At 44.4% G+C, this 15,391-nt stretch overlaps 1 protein-coding gene across 1 annotated transcript in view; it reads right to left on the bottom strand.

Annotated features, from left to right (window-relative positions):
• Positions 1–15,391, bottom strand: part of PKHD1 (PKHD1 ciliary IPT domain containing fibrocystin/polyductin) — a 980,909-nt gene that overhangs the window by 422,202 nt on the left and 543,316 nt on the right. Inside the window, exon 41 of the mRNA XM_030198735.1 lies at positions 11,300–11,425. Coding sequence (XP_030054595.1) covers positions 11,300–11,425 — 126 coding nt within the window. The remainder of the gene's footprint in view (positions 1–11,299; positions 11,426–15,391) is intronic.

Here is a 15,391-nt window from a genome sequence, read left to right as displayed (position 1 = left end):
CCATGTCTGGCTCTCCAAACATTTTACAGCTATCTTGAATTTATCCTTCATAACTTCCTCTTAGGAAATAAGGTACCTGGAATTGGGGTCCAAAAATTAAAAGTGGCATTGCTTTTCCAGACATGTCTAGCTCAATAACAGACTATGGAATTTTCCTCTAGGAGCTTGTCCAAATCTTTTTTTAAATCCAGATATGATAACTGATGTTTACCACATCCTCCAGCAATCAGTTCCAGAGCTTAACTATTCACTGAGTGAAAAAAGATTTCCTCCTATTTGTTTTTAAAGTATTTCCATGTCATATCCCCTGGACTATGTACTTTTTGAAACAGTAAATAATCGATTCTCTTCTACTTGTTCTACACCACTTAGGATTTTGTAGACCTCAATCATATCTCCCATCAGCCATCTGTTTTTCAAGATGAAGAGCCCTAAACTCTTTAGCGTTTCCTTATGTGAGAGGAGTTTCAACCTCTTTATCATTGTGGTTGCTCTTCTTTGAACTTTTTCTAATTCCTCTATATCTCTTTTTGAGATATGGCAACCAAAATTGAGCGCAGTACTCAAGGTGAGTGTCACATTTACAAAGCTGGAACCTAGGTTAGTGAGCCCTTGGGCCACTGCTGAGGGGCAGCAGCAGCAGACAAAACCACCCCACACCAGAAGCATGGCAGAACAAACATACCGGCAAATCCAGGCAAGGTCTCTTAGGCGGGCAGCAAGAATAGTCCAGTAACAATCCGGGTCTAGGCAGGCCGCAGGCAGAAGAATAGTCTAGTAGACAAGCAGAGTCAAAGCCAGAATCAGGAAATCAGACTAGGCAGAAGTGCAGCACAGCACCAACAAACCAGGGACCTTAGACGCAATGCAAAGGCAAAGCAGAAATGTTCCAAGATGGCTGATAAGCCCAGAAGCAGTTGGAACTCAGCTGCTGCAATCACCAGGCAGCTACGGGTGCTGTGCAGGCTCAAACAGCACAAGCAAACCTGGCAGCCTGGAAGATCCGGACCAGACAGGGCTGAAATGTGGAACGGGTGATGGTCCACAGCAGCCACCGGTTCTGGCCACCAAAGGGCGAGGTGAGCACAGACGTAACAGTATCTCCCCCTCAAGGCCCCCCTGACTTCCACGGGGAATTCAGGTCTCCACGGGTAGCAATGGTGAAATCTACGGAGGAGTCGCAAAACATGACCAGGGGTAGCTTGGCTGGAGCTTGAACAAGGCTCACGGCTGGAACCCGGACTGGCATCAGGACTGGACTTCACCTCTTGGCTGGAGCTGGAACTCGGCTCGGACTCCGCATCTCGGCTGGAGCAGGAACTTGGCTCGGACTCTGCATCTCGGCTGGAGCGGAAACTCAGCTTGGATTCAGCATCTGGGCTGGAACTGGAACTCCTCATGGACTCAGCAACTAGGCTGGAACAGGAACTCAGCGTGCACTCAGCAGCTTGGCTGGAACTGGAACTCAGCGCGGATTCAGCATCCTCTGGGCTGGAGTACAAAACAGACTCAGGCACCGGGCAAGAACTCAGATCAGGCTCAGGCACTTGGCTGGAACTCAGTGCAGACTCAGGAACAACTTGGCTGGAACTCAGGACAGGCTCAGAAGCTTGACTGGAACTCAGAGCAGACTCCGGCACTTGGCAGGATCTCAGAGCAGACTCAGGCTCATCTGGGCTGAAACTCAAAACAGACTCAGGCTCTGGGCAGGGACTCAGAGCAGGCTCAAGCACTTGGCTGGAATTCAGTGCAGACTCTGGAACATCTTGGCTGGAACTTAGGGCAGGATCAGTCTCATCTTGGCTGGAACTCAGAGTAGGCTCAGGCCCTTGGCTGGATCTCAAACTCGGAGCGGACTCAGCATCTCGACTGGCACTGGAACTCTGCACAGGAGCTAAACCGTACCTGTACCTCAGAAAGCTCCATGAAATCTGCAGACGAGCCTGGAACTCAGGACTACTACAACGCCTCCTTTCAGCATTGGCTTCAGGAGTATCCCGCTGGGCCGGATCCGATAAGAGGTTGTAGCGGTACTCGAAGAGCAGGGTAGAAGAATCAATAGCAGATACTGGGTTTACAGAGGACCCAAGCCCCCAGACATGCTCTCTCTCCGCTGCAGCTTCCGGGGTATTCTTTAAGGCTGGATCAAAGAGAAGTTGTTCCCGGTAGTCACGAAGTTTGATAAAACTATTAAGATCAGAAACTGGGTCAAGATCAAAATCCAAACTAGGAGCGGCACCCGGGCTGAGACCCGGATTGCCAACAGAGGAAAAAGTCATGGGCAGGAAGCCCTGCTGGAAGGATGATTTCGCCGAGCTCATGGCCTTTGTATTCTGTCACGTTCACAAAGCTGGAACCTAGGTTAGTGAGACCTAGATCTTTTTCTTGGGTGCTGACTCCCAAGGTGGACTCTGGCATTAGGTAACTATGATTTATATTATTCTTCCCAATATACATCACTTCATGCATTTGTCCAATTAAATCATCTGCCATTTGGATGCCCAGTTTTCCAATTTTCTGAAATTTTTCACAGTCTTTATGTGTTTTAAGAACTTTGAATAGTTTTGTATCATCTGCAAATTTAGGTCCCTGTTTAACTAAAGAGGTGTGGTAGCCGTGTTAGTCCACTCTTAAAGGCAGGGCCGTGCCGATGCGGTAAGCGAGGTAAGCGCCGCAGGGGGGCGCCCACCTCTGGAGGGCGCCGCCGCGGTGCTTACCCTCGCCCCGCGCCGCAAAGGCCTTTAAATATTTCACCTGGGTCGCAGCAGCGTCAGTGAAAGCGCTGCCGACCAGCAAGGGCGGGGCGGTGGGGGCGGTCCGCCCCGAGTGTCATAAAAAAGGGGGGTGCCACCGCTCCCGCTGCTCTTCTTCCTGGCAGCCCCTCCCCCGCACCAGCCCTTTAAAAATAAATTGCCAACGCGAATAGCGAGCGCAGCACCTCGTGTGCAAGTAAAAGAAGCAGATCCGATCATCTCATTGGGCCTTCCCTCACTGTCCCGCCCTCCTCTGACGCAACTTCCTATTTCCTCTAGGGCGGGACAGTGAAGGAAGGCCCAATGAGATGATCGGATCCGCTTCTTTTACTTGCACACGAGGTGCTGCGCTCCCTATCGCGTCGGCAATTTATTTTTAAAGACCGGGTGGCAGGGAGAAGACGAGGCAGGGTGAGGGTGGGGGACAGATGGGGTGAAGGTGGGGGGGACTCGGATAGCAGAAGGGACTGGGTGGGAGACAGATGGGGTGAGGGTGGGGGGCACTTGGATAGCAGAAGGGACTGGGTGGGAGACAGATGGGGTGAGGGTGGGGGGCACTTGGATAGCAGAAGGGACTGGGTGGGAGAAAGATGGGGTGAGGGGGACTCGGATGGGCAGAAGGGACTGGGTGGGAGACAGATGGGGTGAGGGTGGGGGGCACTTGGATAGCAGAAGGGACTGGGTGGGAGCCAGATGGGGTGAGGGGGACTCGGATGGGCAGAAGGGACTGGGTGGGAGACAGATGATAGGGTGAGGGTGGGGGGCACTTGGATAGCAGAAGGGACTGGGTGAGACACAGATGGGGTGAGGGGGACTCGGATGGGCAGAAGGGACTGGGTGGGAGACAGATGGGGTGAGAGTGAGGGGCACTTGGATAGCAGAAGGGACTGGGTGGGAGCCAGATGGGGTGAGGGGGACTCGGATGGGCAGAAGGGACTGGGTGGGAGACAGATGGGGTGAGGGTGGGGGGCACTTGGATAGCAGAAGGGACTGGGTGGGAGCCAGATGGGGTGAGGGGGACTCGGATGGGCAGAAGGGACTGGGTGGGAGACAGATGGGGTGAGGGTGGGGGGCATTTGGATAGCAGAAGGGACTGGGTGGGAGACAGATGAGGTGAGGGGGACTCGGATGGGCAGAAGGGACTGGGTGGGAGACAGGGTGAGGGTGGGGGGCACTTGGATAGCAGAAGGGACTGGGTGGGAGCCAGATGGGGTGAGGGGGACTCGGATGGGCAGAAGGGACTGGGTGGGAGACAGATGGGGTGAGGGTGAGGGTGGGGTGAGGGTGGGGGGGCACATGGATAGCAGAAGGGACTGGGTGGGAGACAAATGGGGTGAGGGTGGGGGCACTTGGATAGCAGAAGGGACTGGGTGGGAGACAGATGGGGTGAGGGGGACTCGGATGGGCAGAAGGGACTGGGTGGGAGACAGATGGGGTGAGGGTGGGGGCACTTGGATAGCAGAAGGGACTGGGTGGGAGACAGATGGGGTGAGGGGGACTTGGATGGGCAGAAGGGACTGGGTGGGAGACAGATGGGAGAAGGGGCATGGATCTGGAACTGGGGTCTGAAAAGTGAGCAGGAGGGAGAATGGGGTCATGCCTGGGGCAGAGGTGGATGGGAGAATCTATGGATCTGGAACTAGGGACAGCCGCAGGTGGGAACTGGGAGCCGAAAAGAGGGGGCATTGAGAGAGGGGGGATAGATCCTGGATGGAATGGGGAGTGAGAGGGAGGGCAGACCCTGAATGGATGGGAGGGGGAAAGAGAGAGGGCAAATGGTGAATCGAAGGAGCAGAGAGAAAGGGCAGACAGTGGATAGAAGGGAGTGAAAGAGCAGACAGTGGATGGAAGGGGCAGAGATAGAGGGCAAATGCTGGAGGGAAAGGAGAGAGAGAGGGCAGATGGTGGATGGAAGGGGGAGAGAGAGATGGCAGACTGGGGCAGATGGTGGATGGAAGGGGCAGAAATAGAGGGCAGATGTGGATGGAAGGCACATTAGAGAGGGCAGACACTGGATGGCAGAGAGAGAGCGAAGACAGATGCTGGATGGAAGGAAGACGGTGAAAAGAAGATGAGGAAAGCAGAAACCAAAGACAACAAACTGTAAATATATATTTTTATTATTTTGCTTTAGGATATAGTATTTTAGCTGTGTTAATAAATGTTTATAAATAGAACATGTAAATAAGGTAATCTTTTTATTGGACTAATTTTAATACATTTTGACTTAACTTTCAGAGAACAAAACCCCCTTCCTCAGATCAGGATAGGATACTGTAACAGCACTATACTGTATTGACCTGAGGAAGGAGATTTTGGCCTCTGGAAGTTAAATGTATTAGTCCAATAAAATGGTATTATTTTATTTTCTGTATTTGTTTTATTTCTATTTGTTAATTTGTAAAGTGGTGATTGGTATTTGTTAGTTTTTTCAAATTTACATCTGCTGTCTTTATATTTTGCACAGTACTAGGAGACATTTTCTGTTTCTGTGGCGTTGCATTGTATGCAGAGTCTGGCATTGGGGGTTCAGTTTAATTTTTGTCTAAATAGAAAGTTTATGATTACTTATTCTATAGTGGATTAGGGTGTATCTGTGTTTGTGAAAAAGACATGGCTTTCAGTTGGCATTGACTGTGCAGGATCGACGATCTGTACTATTCTGTCTGGTTTCGTTTTACAATAGGTGAATTGATGTTCTAGTGCTCACTGTAGTGCTTAAGATGCTTTCCTTTTCCTTGTGTGACTCATAGAAACGACTGCTTATGGTATGGTAAAATTGCTCTATAGGTCGTGTTTTGTATTCTCGGTATGCCTAGTACTGGATTTGGGGGGGGGGGGGGGGTGTTAAAAAAATGACCGGCCCCGGGTGTCAACTACCCTAGCTACGCCACTGCTGCCGACGTCTCCCTTCCCTTGCACTCGTTGGTTCCCTCAGTGTCCCGCCTTCTTCTGACGTCAGAAGAAGGCGGACACTGAGGGAACCAAGAGCGCAAAGGGAAGGGAGATGTCGGCAGCGCTCCGCTTTCACTGACGCTGCTGCGAACAGAAGTAAAAGATTTAAAGGCCCCAGGGCGCGGAGGGAAGGGCAGAGAGGCATGGATGGGAGGGCAGAGAGGCATCGATGGGAGGGCAGGGCCCAGGGAGAGGACAAATTGCTGGAAGGGGAGGGGAGAGAGGATTGCTGGCTATGGATGGAGGAGGGAAGGGCAGAGAGGGACAAGGATGGACATGGGGGCCCAGGGAGAGAACAAATTGCTGGAAATGGAGGGGAGGGGAGAGAGGAGGATTGCTGGCTATGGATGGAGGAGGGAAGGGCAGAGAGGGACAAGAATGGACATGGATGGGAGGGCAGGACCCAGGGAGAGAGGAGAAATTGCTGGAAATGGATATAGAGCAAGAAATGAAGAAGAAAGGAGAAAAGTAAAGAAATAAATGGAAAGGAAGCCCTGGAAATGGAGTTAAGAGGACAGATAGCAGCAGAATCAGATACTGGACCAGCATGATTGAAAAAAGAAAGTCACCAGACAACAAAGGTAGAAAAAAAATCATTTTATTTTCATTTTAGCATTTGGAATATGTCCACTTTGAGAATTTACATCTGCTATCTTATTTTGCAATGTATACCAATTTGTTTCTAAGAATATTGCTGACAATTCCTTTCAGTGTGGCAAGTGGTGAGCGATCATTTTCATGGGGGGGGGGCGTGATCATTTTCACGGGGGGGGGGGGGGGGGCGCCAATTGATAGTCTGCAGGGGGGCGCCAGAGACCCTAGGCACGGCCCTGCTTAAAGGTTATCAATAGAAATCAAACAAAATAAAACATGGAAAAGAAAATAAGATGATACCTTTTTTATTGGACATCATCTTATTTTCTTTTCCATGTTTTATTTTGTTTGATTTCTATTGGTCCCTGTTTACAAAGCCACGCTTGGAAGCAGCCAGTACAGTAATGCTGGTACATTGAATGGGCTGTATGGGAATTGCCAAACAACTTTGTAAACAGGGGGGTTAATCACTTCAATTGTCATTCTGATTTCCAGATCATTTATAAATATGTTAAATAGCACTGGTCCTAGTACAGATCCCTGCAGCACTCCGCTATTCACCCTCTTCCATTGAGAAAAATGTCTAGTTAATCCTACCCTCTGTTTTCTGTCTGATAGCCAGTTCCTAATCTACAACAGAACATTGCCTCCTATCCCATAACTTTTTAATTTTCGCAGGAATCTCTCATGAGGAACTTTGTCAAAAAATTCTGAAAGTCTAGATATACTACATCAACCGGTTCACCTTTTACATATGTTTATTCACGCCTTTAAAGAAATTAAGCAAATTGGTGAGACAAGACTTCCCTTGGCTGAATCCATACTGACTCTATCCCATTAAACCATGTTTATCTACGTGTTCTGTAGTTTTATTCTTTATAATAGTTTCCACTATTTTGCCCAGCACTAACATCAGGCTTACCAGTCTATAATTTTCCAGATCACCCATGGAACCTTTTTTAAAAATCAGCATTAATAATAATGTTAGAGTCAATGAGGAATGCTGCAATTGATCTTGTGATAAACTGCACAGTAAGTTAAGGGTTAAAATGTGTGCTTTGTTTTTAATTTACTGCATTTATTTATTTAAAATATTAAATAATGTAACCATAGTTGCTGCCATTTGTCTTTGTACCTTGCCCCAGGACAATAGTAGAAATGAGATATTTTCTTGGCAAGAAAGTACACCGTTATATATATATATATATATATATATATATATATATATATATATATATATATATATATATATATATATATATATATAACTTTTATTTTCTATTGCAATGCTTAGAAAGAAACAAGAATAAACTAGTCCATATTAATGGGAAAACAATGTGAAAATAAACAAATGAAAACTATTGGAATGCTTACAGGAAAATACACAGTTTTAAACAAACAAATGAGCGTTCCCAGGTCTGAATTAACATGCGCAATACTTTTTTCTTGGTTTTGTTTCCTTGCTCTCTACTCTTGCACAGTGCAGTTGCTGCAAGTTCCATATGAGATCTTTACAGTGGTGGTAATGAAAGCTATTCATTTTGTGGTGCATAGTAATAAACAGATTCATCAGAAGGAAATGTGCGTCTACTTAAACCTAAACAATTGGAATTCATTGTGAGGTCATTTATAATTGAATATGCAGTCACTTGAACAGGATTTTAAAATAAAAAGTAGAGATCTTTCAAAGTTTTTGATTTAAAAAATATATCTTGTTCACCCTGAATTAATTTGTCTGTTTGTTTTTTTTAATTAAAAGCCAAACACAGTCATTACAGACTCATATATATGTAGACTAGATTTTAGTGGAGGAGTAGCCTAGTGGTTAGTGCAGTGGACTTTGATCCTGGGGAACTGTGTTTAATTCCCACTGCATCTCCTTGTGACTCTGGGCAAGTCATTTAACCCTCTATTGCCCAAGGTACAAATAAGTACCTACATTTACTATGTAAACCGCTTTGGCTGTAGTTGCAAAAACCACAGAAAGGTGGTATATCAAGTCCCATTCCCTTGGGACTTGATATACCGCCCAGACAACAAAGGGGGAGAGAAGGGAATATAGTGGAGGGGGAGGTGACAGAATGAAGAAGATATTGAATTGGGATGGGGGAGAAGAGAGGGGAAGTACTAGAATGGGATGGGGAAGATGCTGGATTGGAGGAGAAGGAAAGAGAGATGATGCTAGATCAGGTAGGGAGGAAAAATGTATGTTGGATTATGCTGGACAAGGAGTGAGTGAGAAGATAGGAAGATGCTGGGCATGGGGGGAAACAATGGGTGATGATGGACATTGGATTGGGATGGGGACAGAGATGGGGTATGCTGGACATGGGAGGAGTGGGGATATAGGGGAGATGCTGATATGGAAGGGAAAGAGGGATGCTGGATAAGAGGGGGAGTAGGATGACAGAGAGATGGTTTATAGAGGTCAGGGAAAGGATGTACTAGACAGATAGGGTGAGAGAAGATACTGGACAGGAGTGAAAATAGAGAGGGTGCTGTACAGAACACTGTACAGACAGGAGGAAAAAGAAAGAAAAGGTGCTGGAAGAAAAGTGTGGTAAAAAAAAGAGTAAGAATTAATAAAGTCTGAGCAAGTAGAGAGGCAGAAAGAGAAAAGAAGGAAAGCTGAAAGGAAAAGATCAAGATGAATATATAGGAGATGAACTGAAGAAACAGGAAGGGAGAGAAGTAGCAGACAGACTAGAGATCTTGTCATGAAAGTTAAAAAAAAAAAAAAAGACAGAGGAAAGCAGAAACTGGGATAAACATGACTGAAAATAAACCAACCAGTAGAAAGAACTTAATTCAGTGTATGGAAAATGTCAAGTTTAAAGTAAATTTACACTGCTTTCTTTATAGTTTGAAAAGTGCAGGATGCTGTTTCTATTTCTGTTTCTCTAGTGCTGCACTGTCTGCAGAGTGTGGCTTATTGAGGTTTAAATTTAATTTTTGTCTACATATTCATATTTTAACGTTGTGCTCACTTATTCTGTACCTGGCATGTGTCTGTTTGTGTTCAGTGTTTGTGATCAACACCAGGTTCTCTGTTTGCATGGAGTTTCTATTTAAGCATCTGTAATAATTCAGCTTCTTCAGTTTCCCAGTAGGCATATTGACGTTCTAGGTCCCACTGAAATATTTACTGTGTTGTGTTTTCCTAGGTAGGGTCCTTGTTGTGTTACTTCTTGAAGTTAGCTGTATAGGTCCTGAGTGATTTTTGTAGGCTTTGCATTATAGGTACTTCACAATATGCTTGGGACTCGAGAGTGTCTATATTTTTATTGAGATTACACCAAAATCAACATTATTTTTTTGTATGACGAGTTCCTGGGAAATGCCCTTTTCTGCTTTGCATCCATCCTTAGAAGAGGAGCAATGGGGTTTCTGTGGATGCAAACAACATCTTTAAATTAACAGCTTGATAGTCCAGTGTGCAGTGTTAGGGATTGGTATTTTTTTTTTATTAGACTTCATAGGCTACATATTTAAACTGCTACTTCAAAAGTATGTACCTGTTATTATTAAAGGTTTTAAAAAGTGTTTATATTTGTTAGGGAGCAAGTTGAAGGATATGTACCATTGTTATAAATATTTTGCAGACAACTGTGATGTGTGTTGAGATGTTGTCCACACTTAAATCTACTATAATGGCAAAGTTTAAGTTATGGGATAAAGTGACTATATTTTAAAATGTCAGTGTTTCCAAAGTTTTAGTGTGTGTGTGTGTGTGGGGGGGGGGGGGGGCAGCATGTTGATGCAGGACAGTTGTTGGGCTGAATGTTTACTTAGAATTCTATCATAAAGTGCACTGTAAAGCATTATTTATGAGCATGCAAGTACCACACCCCTATATGTTTATTGCCCCTCCCATAGGTCTGGCTTTGCCACTGATCTCATAGTTTCAGTATTCACTTCAGAGGCATAGCCAGGAGTCTATTTTGGGGGTAATAGCAAAGCTGTTCTTTCCCCTCCCCCCCCCCCCCCCCCCCCCCCCCCCACTGCATTAAGGCATACCTTTGCTTGCGTGGATGCCAAGTCCCGCTAGTCAAAGAGGTCTCCTGTACAAGTCCCACCTATGCTGCCAGAGCAGCGCTCAAGTCAGTGGTGCATTGTAGGTGCTGATGTCAGCACTCCCGAGCATGCTCAGTACAGTCATTGAACTGAGCATGCACAAGACAGCTGACATCGACAGCTAAAGCACGCCTGCTGACTTAAGTGCTGGTCAGACATCACAGGCAGGACTCGCACAGGAGATCCCTTCAGTTGACAAGGTCATTAAAGCTCTTAAAGCAGAAGGAAACACAAACCAAAGGTGAGGGAGCCCAGGCCCCCGAGGCCCACAGTGTCTATACCACTGATTCACTTATGAGTTTCTTCAGATGTCTAGAATATCATATTACATAAAATAACTTCAAATATAATGTTAAATATTCCTGGACTTTCCAAAAGTATATATGTTCCCATTTTAAAATAAAGGAGGTCAATATTCAAAAGGGTTTAACCAAGCAGGAAAGGTTCCTACCGAGTTAAACCCCACCGAGATTACCATGCCCAGATTTTCAGTGGCACTTAACTGGATAATGCTGCTGAATATCCCCTCTGATGGCCAAAGCACTAACTCGCTAGGTTAGGGGCAGTCTGTAGGTGGAGCATGGGTAGAGCCAGCATTTAACCTGTCAGCAGTCATATTCAGTCTGCTAAGCGGTTAAATAGGATGGCTGAAAAGACTGTCCAAACTTTATCTGACAAGGTAACCGGACACCAATCTTAATACTGGCTGGTGCACAGTTAACTATTGGATGGCCAAACTAACCCAGATATTCAAGTCAGAGGACAGAAATGCTCAGGCATTAAATATTTGAGGTTAATAAATCCCATAACTATGAGTAGCTTACAAGCTGCTTACCGACGTGGGCTGAATATGGGGCCCAATTGTTTAGCTAACATACTGAGATGAACTCAAATGTTTCTTCTGAGAGAAAATGTTCACTTACCTACTAAAAGTCCATGGCCCATGATGTTATAGAAAACATTATTTTCTACTTGTAGATCATGTATCTTAGATAGACTAAGACCCCTACTGAAGGAATCCCACACAGAACACCCACGGATATATGAATCTACAAGATAGAACACAAAGGACAAAATATCACCCAACAGAAGGCAAAAAGTACAAGAAGCACGATTTAGGGTGTGAACTCTTACTCTTAAACTTATCATGTAGGTAGGATTCAGCAGATCTCTGCCTTAGATAAATCTAATCAGAAACCTTGAAACTATGAAAACAATCACAAAGCATTTAATACAACTGTAGAATGGGTGTTACTAGAGCAATAGATTTTTCCAGAGCACTGACGGGAGGGAGTGGTAAGATGCCAAAGAGCTGGAGTGGTAGAAAGGAAGCCCAGTCCAAGGGGAGTAGTTTTGAAATAAAATGCAGAGAGTTATTGCCCTGGTACTAAAGCGTAACAGGGGGTGGGGTTTGGAGGAGATAAAGCTAGAATTATGCCCTTTAAGAGGGTCTTTGGTTACCTACAGGTTTTGGTTACCTGCAGGTCTGGAGTTGCCTGTACATCCCCTGCCACTGACCAGGAGGGAAGAGAGGGGAGTCCTGAGAATTGAAGAGATCCACTGGCTGTAGGGGGGGGGGGGTGCATCACAACTCATTTTAGTGTTGTAAGCAGCTGTCTTTCCATAAGAGAAGAGTTAACAATTTTAGTGGCCCCTTCAATGAGGCCTTTGTTCGCTCATTTTACAATCTTTGATGGGCAGGGACCAAGAAGGCAGGTTGTAGGTCATAGACCTTTCAGGATGTTTTCAAGAGCTTCCTCTGTGACCTGGTTGAATGAATCACAGATGGCTGTGCATAGCGGGGAAGAGGGTGTGTTCTCATTAGCTGATAGGAGCTTTGATGGAATTGTCTGTAGGTCCCGATGGAGACCTTTAATTTTGTTGGCAAAATAATTGGCAAAATCATTGCTGGTTAGTTGTGACTGGGAAGGCTGGTTCTGTTGTGGAGTTTGCATTAGACTGTTTACTATTTTAAATAGCTGCTTGGTTGAATTTGCAGCTTGCTCTATGTGTTGAGAAAAATATTGTTTTTTGGCTGTTATGCCTGGTGGTACATTATCATGTGTTTCTTACAGTTGATCCTGACTTCACCTGATGAGATTTTATCCATTTTCCATTAAGTATCCTGTAAATATAATTCACTGAAGAAGTGGAAAAGGGAGTTCCCCTTTGGGAATAACAAAAAAGAATACTTTGGACTGATAATTTGCCAGTTGCCGTTTGCCTGTTGCGAAAGTTCTAATAAAAGTTTTCTATTTGTTTCAGCCTTTTATTATTATTCTTTTGCAAAAAAAAAAAAAAAATACATCAAAACAGGTTTGAATTAAGACAGAGTTAATTTCAAATATCTAATAAGAAAACATGGTATCTCCAAAAGGGAAATAGTTATAAGAGAAAGAAAGAAATTAACTCTATATAGTCCACAAGTGGGTGAAGCAAGAGTCCCACAAACTTCCGAGGAAGAGGAAATAATACAAAAATACTTGTTTCAGACATTTTGAGTACTGCCTGGTTTGTGGAAGACAGAGGTAAGCAGAGAGCTAAGGGAACCAATCAGCTCCAGAGGGTAAAGCACAGTCCCACAACCCCCCGGATCGCTATTCTAGACCATAGACCCACTCCCAAGCTCGACAGTTTGTGTGCTAGAAATGATCAGTGAGGAGAGATTGGCCCTAAATGGGAAACTGAACTGAACTCTGTTTTGTGGCCCCAGGCCGAAGCTAGTGCACAGGTGAGACCCTGGTTGCACAACTATGGAAGCTGCCTCTGGGACATGATAGAAGCGGAGGGGATGGATTAGAGAAAATAAAAGTTCTCTACCCTATTCTATCTGCTCCAGTTTCACCTCTACACTAAAAATCTCTGCAGGTTCTTGCATGCGAGGCTAGGGCTCAGCACAGCAGGCAGCTATACCTTGCAGGGCATTAGGTAAAACAATTGGAGCCATGGATAGAACAGCACAACACCATTACCTGGAAATTATCCATACCATTCTGTACCCTAATCTAATCTAGCCTAAGAATGCATATTCTGCCTAACCTAGATATGACTCAAAGTGGATCACAATATGAATGAAAAAAATAATGGGCATAATCCTATGAATTACATAATCCCCAGTTAATTAATTCATCATAGAAGGTAAGGCGGCATACCTAACTATTTAATAAATACAAATCAAACAAATAAGCTTTAATCTGTTTTCTAAATACCAGGTAACACAAAATTGATCTTATATTAAGGCGTAATCTATTCCATAGATCAGGGCCACAACCCACAATGGATTTCCTTCAAATAGACACTTTACGATAGTATTACAGGATATCGAGAGTCTAATTTCTTGAGTAGAGTGAAGTATTCTGGTGGCCAAGTACAATATAATTGAGTCAGAAGATTTTCAGGCACAAGGCTATATATTATCTTAAAGATAAGCATCAGTAATTTAAAATGAACTCTCGTTTTAACTGGGAGCCAATGCAACCTTATCAACAGTGGAGTAGTATGATCTGTAACATTACCCCCCCCCCCCCCCCCCCCCCAAAATCAACTTGGCAATCTCATTCTGAACAACCTGTAGTTGCCTAAACTGCTAGTTAGGTAAACCTTACAAAATAACATTGCAATAGACAATTTGACTCATGCTTTTTGTCAATAGTACCTTCTGCCATTGGGAGGTTTCTAGAAATGATTTGATCTGGTTTGATAATTTCAATTTGTCAAACAGATTTCTTAATTAGTTCATTAATACTTCTCCATAGTTAAGGTTGAATTTAGTATTAATCCCAATATTTTGATATCAGAAGTAGCTAATTTTCATCTATACTGGGTAGATCTTCACCCTTTCCCCCAATCCATAATATATGGGTTTTTCTCAGAATTGATTTTCAAATCATTGGCTAATTTTATCAAATACACTTGACATCACAACAAAAGTTTTTTGAAGATTAGATTTAATTGGAAATAGTAAGAAAATATCATCAGCATTCAAAAAGTATTTGATTTTAACTTAAGAGGTTTAAGTATTTGTTGCAAACCACTAAAATTGATACTGAAAAGTACTGGAGAGAGCAGGGAGCCTTGCGATATCCCCTACAGCATACACCAAGGATCAGAGAAAGAGTTGTTCCAAACTACCTGTAGAGTATGATGTTGTAGAAGGGCCTTTAAATCACTGCAAAACTTTTAAATGCCAGCTTGGGCCAATCTGTTGGATCTTATGGTTAGCCAAATCAAATGCTACAGACAAAACCTGTTGGCTCAAGGTTCTGCATCATCCAGTTTTGATTGTGAATTTTTCTCTGAGGGGCCATTTTACAAAGAAGCAGTAGGGCTTACGTGCGTATGTGCCTGCCAAATCGACACTACCGCCCAGTTAGCATACCCACCTGGCAGTAATTTCAAAGTTGGCATGCACTGTTTCCCGAGGTAGCTATTTTCTACCGCAAGGGGTGTTCCCGGCGATAATCGGCAGCATGGCTACATTGGTGAGTGCTGCATGAGTACCGTGCTTGTAGCACATGAGCCCTTACCGCTAGTTCAATATGTAGCGGTAAGGGTTCAGGCAGTAAATAGCCGTGCAGTACTTTTAATTCTAGCACACAGCCATTTACTGCCCCCATTTTAAAAAAGCTTGTTTTCCCAGCCATGGTAAAAAAAATGTCCCAATGTGCAACAAAAACACGTGCCCATACTACCACAGGCCACTTTTTACCATGGCTTAATAAAAGGACCCCTGAGTGAGTCAAAGGGACTGGATGCAGTAGATACCAGAGAGAGAGTGAGTGAACACTTTTCCCTCAGGAGGAAACCACAGGAGATAATTTTGCCTTGGGAGAAAGGACTATTAATTGTCATGAGGTAGTGATAAAGCCAATGTCCTCAGAATTGAGTGCAGGAGAAGGAGGTTCTAAACAGAGTACTGGAAGATTGTTGTAATGAGTGATAAAAAGCATTTGAAGTACAAGATGGACAAAGAACTCCTGGGACTTCTCCGATAAGTTTGGTTTATTCAACCAAAT

The sequence above is a fragment of the Microcaecilia unicolor genome, chromosome 3 (genome assembly GCF_901765095.1).
Source record: "Microcaecilia unicolor chromosome 3, aMicUni1.1, whole genome shotgun sequence".
NCBI classification, from domain to species: Eukaryota; Metazoa; Chordata; class Amphibia; order Gymnophiona; family Siphonopidae; genus Microcaecilia; species Microcaecilia unicolor.
Note: the sequence above shows the minus strand (reverse complement) of the source record. Positions and strands in the feature narration are given on the sequence as shown.